Here is a 12,400-nt window from a genome sequence, read left to right on the forward strand (position 1 = left end):
ATCTCAGTTTTTAAAATTCTGAAATACATATAAACAAAAAAGATATTAGTATCTTGGAAGACTAGTAGAGGAAGTGATTGCAGTGGAATCCCATTCTGATAGGAAATTTGGTTGACAAGAGACTCCAGAAGTTTTAATTATGTACAAAGTCTGATGAAAATAAGGATGAAAAGGCACTTAAATACTATAGTTGCGATAGATATCCTAAGGTTGGGTGTTTTATTTGGACCCAAGAAACACATTTTTACAGTTTCATTTCAGTTCATAAAAAATGTATTTCTGAAATGGTACTGTGTCTTATCCCTCATAGGTATCTCAATCTTCATTTGTTCTTTAGGCATTGGTAAACTTTAAAAACACACTAGTCTTTTATACCTCTATATTTGTTATGTCATTGCAGCAATATGTGATGATTATGTGGCCATCTCCCACCAATTCCATTGTGCCCTACATACTAATGTAGGTACTGTAAAGTTAAAATAATTGTACATGTAAAATTACTTGGCACTTTTCCATCCTTTATGGTACTTATTCAGGACTGTATGATTATTCAATTTTGACCAACAAGGCAGAGAAATCTGCTGGTATTACCTACTAATAAGTCTGAAAATGTTTTTCCAATAGATACTTACCTCTATTCACTCATTTACCACCCTTCCTCCCCACTAATTTGCCAGTGTTTTCTGGTTTGTAGTTGCAAATTCTTAAAAGTGGGGATTGTGCTGTAAGAGTTGAAAGAGCTACCCACATTAGAATAGTGGGTAAAATTGGATTGGTGGAGGGTGGTCACATGATTAGCATGTATTGCCACAATGATGGATACGTTATAAGGGTATGAAAGACTGGTGCACTTTAAATAAAGCTCATGAATGCTTAGAGTGCAAATGAAGGTTAAGGCAGTTACGGATGATAAGAGGTAAGTACCAATTGGAAATACGTTTTCAGTGTTAGAAAATGTTAACTTTCAACACCATATGGACTTAGGAGTACCTTTCAGATGAGCTTACATTTACATACCATATTATGAATTTGAAGAATATTGATAACTTTAACTATTTTTTACTTAACAATATTTTACAGTTGATATTTTGGTCATTTTGTAACATTTATTTAATGTAATTTTTAAGAATGAAGGAAATTAATTGCATTTCTACACAATTCTGAGTAGTTTGGCCTGTGAATATTTATTGTTATTTTAAAAACATTTTTGTTCAGTCTGATTCATAGGTTTCAGTTTCATAAGATAAAATGTTTCCTTGTTTCTTTTGTAATATTACTTCTTTCTAAAAATCTGTTTTACAGGCATTATATTCTGTAAGGTCATAAAAGGGTGACAACAGGTACTAATGAAGAATAGATTTGCAAAATGCTACAGGCAATGTTTAAATAGTATCTTAAATTATAAACTATGTATGACAATGAAAACTAAATGAAATTATGTGGGAAGTAATTTATGGTTTTGTGAAGAAGTCATTTGATCTAACTCCTGCAGAGAAGAAAAATGGAGTTTAATAGGAACTTTAGAAGACTTAGAAACAAACAATTCACAGAATTTTTAAGAATTTTTTTAGAAATTATTTTAATTCCTGGTTAAATTATACTTGTGTAAAGATTATGGCAGTTTTATTTGACAGAACATCAGGTAAGCCTTAAATTTTAACAGTATGGTAAAGAACTTACACTGAACACAAAGTATGTATATTGGATATAAATTTATTTTGATCAAGAATATTGTTATTTAGCCTATCCTGACACTATTTTGAAAGCTTTAAACATAAATCACCAATAATTCTTTGTCAATATATACAGTGATTTTTATAAATTATAGCCAGAAGTTTTGACTGCTTGAACTTCCAAAATAGAATTTCCAAGGAAATATGTTGTTTAAAATTAACTTAGTTGATATTAACAGGATATACGAAATGGATTTTTCTGATCAATAAAAAAGATTAAATTCTAATATGAAAGGAGGTATTTTTAATGTTTCTGAACCCTTTCTTAATGAGCTCAGTGTAATATACACAAGTTCATATACACATTTGCACACATTAATTATATATACTATATCTTTTGATGCTGTGAGTGTGTGTTTTGTACACAAAAAAAAATTCAAGTTTTTTAATGAAGTATTTTTATTAATGATGTTTTTGCATAAATACTACTTCATTACTAGTCCAAGTGTGAAGTGATTTTCATGTTTTATTTAAAAAATATTCTTTGTCCCCAAAGTAACAAATATTATTTCTGTAATGTCTAAATCCTCTTTAATGTATTTCAAATGTTGTTTTTAGTAAGATTTTATATCTTGACTGTTATTTTCCCCACCCTAAATATGTGGAGACTGTATTATTCGACCAATCTCACAACCACCATAAGAAAAAAGGAAACAAATTTAAATTATACCTTTATTACTGTAGAATGCCTACAGATATCTGCTAATAAACACAATTACTCTGACTAAATAGCTTAAATCTCATAACATTATACATTTATATCTATATTCATTATTTTTATTTACTGACCTACCAGTTGTGCCTGGCTAACATTACAGAACTTATATTGACACAGCACATATGCACTCATAAACTGACCTTTAGTGTTTATAAAGTGACCCTGTTTTGGATGTGTTTTAGCAGACTAGTACTATTATGTAATATACAGTTATATTTCAATTATTAAACATCATACTATAATGAAACTTTTCCTTGAATGATACTAGAAAACTTTTATTATGCAATGTGTAATCCCCAACTTTTCAAAATCTTTATCCTGTGTGCATGTGGAGTTGCAATAGGGGTCATGATTTTCCCATTTTGCCTCTGTTTCCTCTCATGAAGAACTTTATTTTTCTCCATTCTTAGGGGAAATAGGACTTGTGAATACTTCACATACAGATCTAATGCACTAGCGCCATCTATATGAATATAATAGTACTGTCTGTTGTATGTCCATTTAAATACTTTGCAGGTGTGGATGAATCTTCACCAAAATTGGTATGAAGGTTCATTAGGTCCATGAGGAAATGCACACATTTTCAATTTTGCATTTTGAGGTTTTTATGAGTGTTTTTGAAGGATTTTTTTAACACTGCTTTACCCTTGTTAATGGATCTTCCCCAGATTTGGCATGAAGGTATATTTGGTCCATGAGGAGAGACATTGAAAGTTACAGTTCCACATTTTGTGTTTTGCTGTTTTTATGGGTGTTTTCGGGTTTTTTAAAAATATATATAAAGGAAACAACTTTTCATGTCCTAAAATAACCTTTGATTAATCATGAATTTATGCTACTTCTATCCAGGGTAAGGGTACCCTAGCTATACATATATAAATTATTACTATTTAGAAATAAATTATTAAACTTAGTTTTCTGAAAATATTCAACAGCAAATAAAGTGAATCAAAAACTATTATTCTACGTACTACCTTTGAGTTCAGTTTCAGCTTGATGTATGTTAAGCCTATTAAAATTTTATGTGTGGAAAATATGAAATGCAATATATTTTTTTAGGTTTTATATATATGTATACAGTTGAATAACCAAAGAAATCTTAAATTACTAAATTGATGTTATAGAATTTAATGATAATTTATTGTGCTTAGTAACTAAGCTCTAATAGGGTCTAACAAAATATGAAATTTTAAGCAGACCAAAAGCACAATCTACCTCTTTGAAATGTTGGTTTGAAAGAATGAAAGAGCTTTCTTACAGATTAAAATGGCTGAGTAAACCACTAAGAGGACATTCTAAGCTGTCAATGGGGCCACTTTGTTTGATACAATACATAAGCCATATCTCTCCAAAATGAAAATATGAGGTTCTTATTGTGTATTCAAGCTTATCAGTATTGATAATTTGAGTTACTAATTTGTACAAAACTATAGCCTTAATATTTAAACATCACAAACAACTAATTTGAACCAGTGCTGCATTCAACATGTCACATAGACTCATAAAAATTGATATTTAGGTGTATTCTTGTAATATTTACCTTTACATTAAGAAATTAACTTGTGTTTACTACTAAAACTTGAATTGTAATTTATGGTTTGATACTAAGCTTATTGACATAAATTCATAAAATTTTGAATGCAAGTCAATGAAAGCAATGATACAGTCTTTGACCCATCACAACAGGGTTCATAGAAGTATGTTGCAAACAACTAACTGTCTAGTAAATTTGTTACAAGTAAGTTAAGTATTTTCATTGTGAGAATAACATAGTCAAGATATATTGTGATTCCTTATCTTCACATGCAGAAAGGTATAATGAACTAAATAATATCTTATCTCTCTCTATGCATTAAGAAATAAAACATTTTAATCTTTTGAAGAAACTATTAACTAGTTTTTATGCATAAATCTCTATGAGATACTAATATCCACTATGGTTGTGAAACTGAACACAACCAAAATGAAATATTTTTGCTTGTAGACTTGCATGTGATTAGTAATCAAAAGTTCTGACATTTAACTGCATGCTTTTCATTCTTACAGTTGAAATCATTCTGACATTAATACATGCTTTACATTATTACAGTTGACATCATTTTATTTGCATTAGATGCATGCTTTACATTATTACAATCAGTTGACATCATTTTTACATTAGATGCATGATTTACATTGTTACAGTTAACATTATTTTGAAATTAAATGCATGCTTTACATTATTACACTTGACATCATTCATTGTTTGTAGTAAAGGAACAAATGTGTATGTTTATACTTTAAGAATTTTGTTTGCATACTATCCCATGACCTGTAAAAACGTATGATAGTTTTCATACTTTTTGCTTTAATTTTACTTATTCTAACATTTTCATGCATGTCATTTAAGCTATGCTTTCTTGCAGGCATTATGTGTTAGATCAATAAATCCTGGTCTATTTGAAAAAAAAAATTACTTGGTGAGATGAACACTCTTGTAGATGTAACTTTATTTAATAAAACCACAACTAAAGTAAACAGTAAATTAGTGGTATTTATAATAGTGTAACATGAACAGAGTATTAAACAGATAATGAGGATTTAGTGTATGGCACAGTTTTATTAGTTGAAACAAAAGGAACTCGCAAAAATGTAGTAAAGAAAAAAGTAGCTAAAAGCTGTTTATAGCAGTTTATGAAATGAACAGAAGTTAAATTAAAGCAATGTAAATGTACAGCTGTAATGTAAACAACTCAGTTAAATATGCAGAAATTTCTGAATGTCTGTTCACGAGGTGATAAGCATATGGTTTTGGACAAACCATGCATGTGTATTTTAAACTTAAATAAGTTGAGAAAGCTCACAGAAATTGTATTTAGTGTACTGTTAATTATTTTTAGGAAATTACACGTGGATTAATTGTTGTTTGTGTGAAATACCTTGCAAATAAAACAAAAGTAAGGATAAAATTAAAGTTAGTCTTCATGTAATGACAACATTGTGCTATCCTGTACCATGCTCATTGCATTAAAAAGTTTGACTGAGCATAAAACAGGTAAGGTGTTTCTGAATTGAAAATCATAATATGCATTCTGGACTCCTTTGATAAAGGCCTTTCTATGATATAAGACTTTAGTGCTTGATTGAGAAATTTGTGAGAATAGTTTGGAGTAGACAAATGCAAGAGTATTGTTTGTATATAGATGGCTGATGCAACCTGAAATATATAAGTTTAACTGAGCAGTCTGTCTTGTTAAATGATGTTTGGGAAAAGACTGGTTGTACATGTTTATCTACAAAATTACCAATTGAAAGTAATTTGGATCAGTAGTTGTTGGAGAAATTGAAATTTATATATCTATTTATCATATATTTCAATGAGGAGGCTCATTTCGGTAAATGCACATTGCAGAATTGAAGTCGTGAACAGTCTTAACAAACTGTTGAGTCTTTTGTAAGTATAGCATTCACAGAAATAGACTTGCATTTAAATTCTATTAAAAATAGATTGTCTTTTCTCAGATTTCATCTGATATTCAACATGGTTTTGTGATTTGCAGGAATTACGGTTTTAAATATATCAAAATAGGTGTTTATGTGAAAGTTCATTTCTCCTTTGGTAGTAATATATAAATAAAAAATGTAAGCCTAAATTTGTGGTAAATAATTATAGACACAAGTTGTTAAATAGTATAATGCCACAAGTTTATAAACTTAACCAATCTAAGGCATGAGATATAATTGTCTCGTATATGTATCATACAAAGTTAGAGATTTAAAATTACATCTAGGGGAGTACTGTATATCTCCATCAAGCTTAAGCATAGAGAAATTGTCAGTTATGATTTTTATTATATTTATTATGAAAGTCGTTTTAGCCTTCTTTGCCTCCTCTGTCTGTGAAGAAATGTATATTTAGGATTGAATAAATAAATGTTTAGTTTGCAGTCATGAATTATTATTGATCTCCAAGTAATTACTGAAAAAAAAAAAATTGTATTCAATCAAGTAGATTATGGTTAAAAGCTTTAAGGAATAAGGTATACTAGGCCCCTAAACCTTAGTCATTTCCAAATTTCATATATTTTTTATCTTGTGTAAGTATTTGATAGATCAGGTTGACTTAAGGAGATAATGTTTTATATTTTATATTAATTATAAAGATTTTTTTTTTTATGAAAATAGTACACAGTACTTTTACCGTGTTAATCAAGTTTCTGTGGTTTGCAGTTGATTATTATGTTACACTTTTACATTTATTTACTTGTGTGGCATTTGTGGAAAGCATAACATGAAAGGTAATTTCAGTTTTATGTACTTGTTTGAATTTTAGGCAGTTTCAGAACCCAACTTTACATACAGTGCTGCAAGGCTATGTAATCACCTGTCTCAGAACCTAGAAACTACTTTTGGAAACTTCAGAAATTTAATTCTACAGAGGTAGGAATGTAAAAGAAATAAAGAAATCGAGCGTTCTGTTAAAAAAACGTATTAGTGACAAGATAATTGTGAGATCTTTGTGTCTTTTGTCATACTAGTGTGGTATACGTAATACTATCAAATATTTGTATGATGGATCAATGTCATTTGCTAATACCTTTTGACATAATTACCAGTTTTTCATATTCTAGCTGTAAAGGTTTATTTACAGGATGGTCATAACAAATCCCTATTTAAAATGAATATCTTAAAAACTCCTAATCCCTAAAATGTTAAATTTAGCTTGAGATACACTGATAATTGAGAGTTGTATTCAATAAAGTGAAATGGTGGAAAATGTGGCTGGAAGTGTTCAGTATACACTTTCATTCATTCTCAATTAGTTTATTGAATCAAATCCTAAATGAAGCTACTTCAGGCATCATCTCTTCTAGACAGTGTTCATTGATCATTGCAATATCCTGTAGTGTGAAAACAAAGTGATTGGAGTAAGCAGTATATTATATAATTTTGAAATATGATTGTAGTTAGTAGTTAGGTGCATATTTTTGAAATGCACTGAAACATGTCCATACCCTTCTTAACAGTGAAGTACAATGACGATGGCAACAAATATATGACATTGTGAGATGACATTTAATACTTGAACATTATGGAATATCCATATTTTATCTTCAGCAAGCTATATTACACATAATAAATGTTTAAAATATACAAAGTTTATAATGTTTCAGCAATTGAAACACAAAATACAAAGTAAATAAAAAAATTGAGGATAGGTGTAGAGTGATTAAACCTCTGATGAAGTTTTGATCATTCAGAATAAGTTTTTTTAAGAAATATTCATTTTAGATACAGGAATTTCTTTGTAATCATCCTGTGCTTGCAATGAAAACTTACTTCTTAAAATGACTTTTTTAAAACAAATAGTGTTTCTGATATTCAGGTACTAATACAGTCTCATAACCTAGATGAGAATTATATGAACTCTTCAAGATAAGATTTATATTCTTCCACATTGTTATTTCTCTCTGAAAACACAATTTTTTCAGGCTTTTGTTGTGCATTGACAACCTGATAATGAATTGTGATATTCAGCTTTTGTTTTTTAGTAGAAATATTTTGAGTTTTGCCATTTCAAGCAAAATGTAAATGAGAAATCTTTTTGAACATTTGGATAATCACCCATAATTTTCTGGCTTGCACACATTGTTTTTTAACTCTTTTAGCACTTGCACATACATGAAGGGCCCGGCATGTTAAGGCGTTCGACTTGTAATCCAAGGGCCACGGGTTCGAATCCCGGTCACACCACACATGCTCGCCTTCCCAGCCATAGGGCGTTACATTGTGATGGTCAATCCCACTATTCGTTGGTAAAGGAGTAGCCCAAGAGTTGACGGTGGGTGGTGATGACTAGCTGCCTTCCCTCTAGTCTTACACTGCTAAATTAGGGACGGCTAGCACAGATAGCCCTCGAGTAGCTTTGCATGAAATTCAAAAAACAAACAAATATACATGAAGTTGAAATTTTACATAAAATCTGTTTTTGCCTTTTATTTATTTATTGAATCTATAATTTACAGCCAAGAAATACAAGTAACTATAAAAGAAAAACTATTTACACATGAGTGAAATCAAATTTTGAATAATTATTAAATATATATTTACACATTTTATTTTATGTTAGGCTGCATTTTCAGTTATAAATATCTTTTTTTTAATTTAGAGAATTTAGATCAGTATTTCTGGAATTATTTCCCCAAGTCTTACCTGAAACCACAGTAACAAAACAAATGATGTGTACTGTTAATTAAACACTTTCAGCAGTATGCATAAAGTCACTTACTGAAACACCTGAAAAGTATGCTGTGGTAAATAAAATGACTTATAGTTACAAATTCACTGAGTATTTACATAGAAGTTATTCTTACACATTATATTGCAAATATTTTTTGTCTTCTTTTATCAAATACAGAAAAGTGAAATTTATGGCATACAGATAGTTAATGTGTGACACCTTGTGCAAAACATTGACTTAGATTATATGGCTTTATGTAATGTTAGTAGTATACATAAACATTTTAGTTTTATTGAATTTGCTATAATTAAAATTTTATTCATCATATAGTAGTTTTGTGAAGCTACTTATTTGCACATATACTAATACTTAATCTACATATATATTATGTGCTTGAGAAGAATTTTCAACTTCATTAAACAAAGTGAAAATTAAATTGGAAGTTAGGACATAAGGACACCATAACCATGTGTGGAGAACTTTTTGAGCTTCTATAAACTATGCAAAAATGAAATTTGGAGTAAGGAAGCACAGATTACACATCCCAAGCAACCAGTTTGCAACCCTTACAGAATTCACTACCACCAAAGCTAAATTTATGTTCAGTGACCAAAACTAATCGTAACTAAATAGCTTAGGTATGGGGAATCCTGTTTCACCAGTTCTAGCCAACATTTTTATGACACAGATTGAATCTCAAGTGATCAAGTCATCCTTACACCCACCACTATACTGGTACAGATAGGTTGATGATACAATTGTTGTATTCACATCTTCAGAATACACACTTAGTTTTTTTTCAACTATGTTAACTCTCTATACCCCAACATTAAGTTAACCTGTGAACAGGAAAAAAGAAACTAACCAAATAGCATTTATCAACTCAAGATCACAATAAAATCCACAAAATTCAGAGAAAAATCACCCAAACTATGCTCACCCGATAAAATTAATGATGAAATCAACAAAATGAAACAACACTTCATCAACATCAACAAATTTTTTTCCAAAAACTGTTGAAAAAAGTATACACACACAAACTAGATCAACAACATGGTCAAAAACGATTTTGCTTCCATTAACAAAAAACAAAAGAAATTGTCATTTCTCTTGTTTTATCTTAAACATAATTTATAAAATAAATTTTGTGGTAAATTCAACATCTTTCTGTCTAATATAAGGTTAATAATTTCATTGTCTACATGCATTTTAAGCCTCATAATTGTAGGTCAAAATGAGCATGTCTGAACCTTTCACAGAGTGAATGTATTATGTCCAAAGTTTTGTTCTTTCTTTTCTGCATTTTTTTTTTATGATTGTCAAACTAAACAAGTAATTGTTGCTGAATTCTTTCCTAACTGATATCCTTACATTTTCATGCTGATCATTAGGTCTTCTCTTTATTTACAGGTACATACAGTTTTTCATCTTCTTCATTACTTTGTTACTAATTTGGACTCTTAAAGTGTCCTTCTTTTTTGTTTTAACATATTTTAAACGTCAAACAATGCGGACCCCTTTGAACTCCCCCTCATTACCGATATCACATCATCCTGTATCACTGTGTCAAGGTTTACAGTGATAAATCAAGTAGTGTGAAATGTATAAGGAACAACAATTTATATATACACATATATGTTGATGTTTATTTGAGTAGATGTAGAAATTTAAACAGCTGTTTATTTTCAAACATATATTTAGTATAGTGCATTTCTGTTTATCTAATACATGTAGGTGAAAGCTTTTTCTAAACTGTTTTAAACTAGAAAATCATAAATTAATGTGAGAGTCACTGGAAGAGTTGTAGAATCATGGACCTTTTTTTTTTTTTTCTGAAGATGTCAACAAGAACACACGATACTCACAGAACTCGTATCTTCCAATAGTGAAGCATGCTTAGAAGGGTTTACGATGTTTATGGGAGAACTGTTTTCACAATTAGAGGTAGGAATTATATTTTCATTTAAAAACATGTTCTAAGAATGTTTTTTTAAGTCTGAATTATTTGTTTATGATTAATAAAAAAATCTATTAAAAACAATCTGAAATAGATGTGTATTAAAATGTAGCTTATATACTCCATTACATTATCGTGTTGTTTTCTTATTACATAAATTATTTTTCTTCTAACATTCTCTTGTATTGTTACAATTTCTGAAGAATTTATATATTGGAAAAATTATGGATTTTCTTTTCTTTTTGAGAAAAATGTATATACAGGGGATACACATTATATATGGTGATGCATTCCTGCAAAGTGGAGCATATGTATGAAATTACCTTAACACACACTTTATGTTAATTATGGGGTGGGGGCAGTGGACAGTTGCATCCCTGAAAAATTTCAGTCCACTCTTGAATAACAGCAACATTGTTTCACGTACGTATTGGTAGTACAATAGGGTACAATAGTTGGTAAACATTATAACTGTCAGAGTAATCTGACAATGTTTTAATTAACACACTAGTAGTGAAACAAAGTAACATTGTTCCAAAATATTGATATAAATTGATAAACACTACACATGGAAAAGTAGTTGATGTTATTGGGATGCTTCAGTTATGAAACGGGGTAGTGTTGTTTGATACATGGGTTGTAATTGGCGAATGCTGTAATAATGAAAGGATCCAAAGTGGTGCAGCATATGTATATGTAAAAACAGCTGGTATGGGTTGAGAAAACTTTTTATGTGGAGGAGCAAACAATGTTTTAACCTTCAGAGATGCCAACTATTTCAAATGACTGAGCGTAATGATTGTAGACAGAGCCCTTTATCATTTTCGGCTACTAGGCCTGACCAATGTCTCTAAGCTGTTTATTATTATATTATTATTATAACTAATATTATTTATTACTGCTATAGATTGCTCATTTATGACTGTGTTTTGTGTATTTAATTAATAAATTTAAAAAATTCTTTTGAAATTCTTTTTCATATTCTGAATTCTTACTCATAAATGTCGTTATCTGAATTGTTTTTGTCTTCGCCTCAGCCTTTTGTTGGTGAGATGCCAATTTTGTATATCTGGAACAATCGTTTATTCTGCCATGTGCCACAAAAATATGGATGTGACAAACTTTACAAAACGCATTACTGTCACTGATTTCTGATGCAATGACAAGGTATTTTGCACTAGACTCTTTCCTAAATTTTTGATTCACGGTTTTAGTCCTTTTAGATTTGCCAGAAACAAGAAAATCTGGTGAACGAGGCCTCTTTTTTTTTCCCATCTTGTGAACGATCCCATTGGTGTTTCTATGCCACTTAGAAAACGAGAAATACCCATCTATGTGAGCACTGATTGGCTGATAAGCACTGATGATGTAACTATGGATTTCCCTACGTACCCAGTATGGAGAAGCACTGCACTCAAACTATTGGTAGATGTTGGAGATTCAAATATTTTTTATTATTTCAAGCACAAACATGATTATCCCAAGTACCCATTTGGACTATGTCTTTTATTTATTATCAAAATTTATTTGTATCTCACTAGAAATTGTCTTTTCACCCCTTTCAAGCCTTGGGGGAACAATTTATCACTTTATTGTATAGGCCTATATAATACATAATAATTTGGGAGTTGCAACAAGTTGTAATATTTGTCTGTCTCAGCATATAGTCGAATGGTTGGCATCTCTGCTTCTTTGTTCATCGTTGGGTTTACAAAGAAATAAAGAGGTAACTGACTGATAGCTGACCACATGTTTGAAGGGGGTTGTGTAAT

General features: G+C 30.1%; 1 protein-coding gene across 4 annotated transcripts in view; it reads left to right on the plus strand.

The window, feature by feature from the left end:
* LOC143223366 (polyadenylate-binding protein-interacting protein 1-like) overlaps positions 1–12,400 on the plus strand; it is a 59,406-nt gene that overhangs the window by 23,903 nt on the left and 23,103 nt on the right. For all 4 annotated transcript variants that reach the window (XR_013012881.1, XR_013012882.1, XM_076451265.1 and 1 more), the window contains exons 4-5: positions 6,764–6,870; positions 10,510–10,615. Coding sequence is in view for 2 of the 4 variants with exons in the window: in XM_076451265.1 (XP_076307380.1) it covers positions 6,764–6,870; positions 10,510–10,615 (213 nt within the window). In the remaining 2 variants the exon portion in view is untranslated. The remainder of the gene's footprint in view (positions 1–6,763; positions 6,871–10,509; positions 10,616–12,400) is intronic.

Source organism: Tachypleus tridentatus, chromosome 8 (genome assembly GCF_004210375.1).
Source record: "Tachypleus tridentatus isolate NWPU-2018 chromosome 8, ASM421037v1, whole genome shotgun sequence".
NCBI classification, from domain to species: domain Eukaryota; kingdom Metazoa; phylum Arthropoda; class Merostomata; order Xiphosura; family Limulidae; genus Tachypleus; species Tachypleus tridentatus.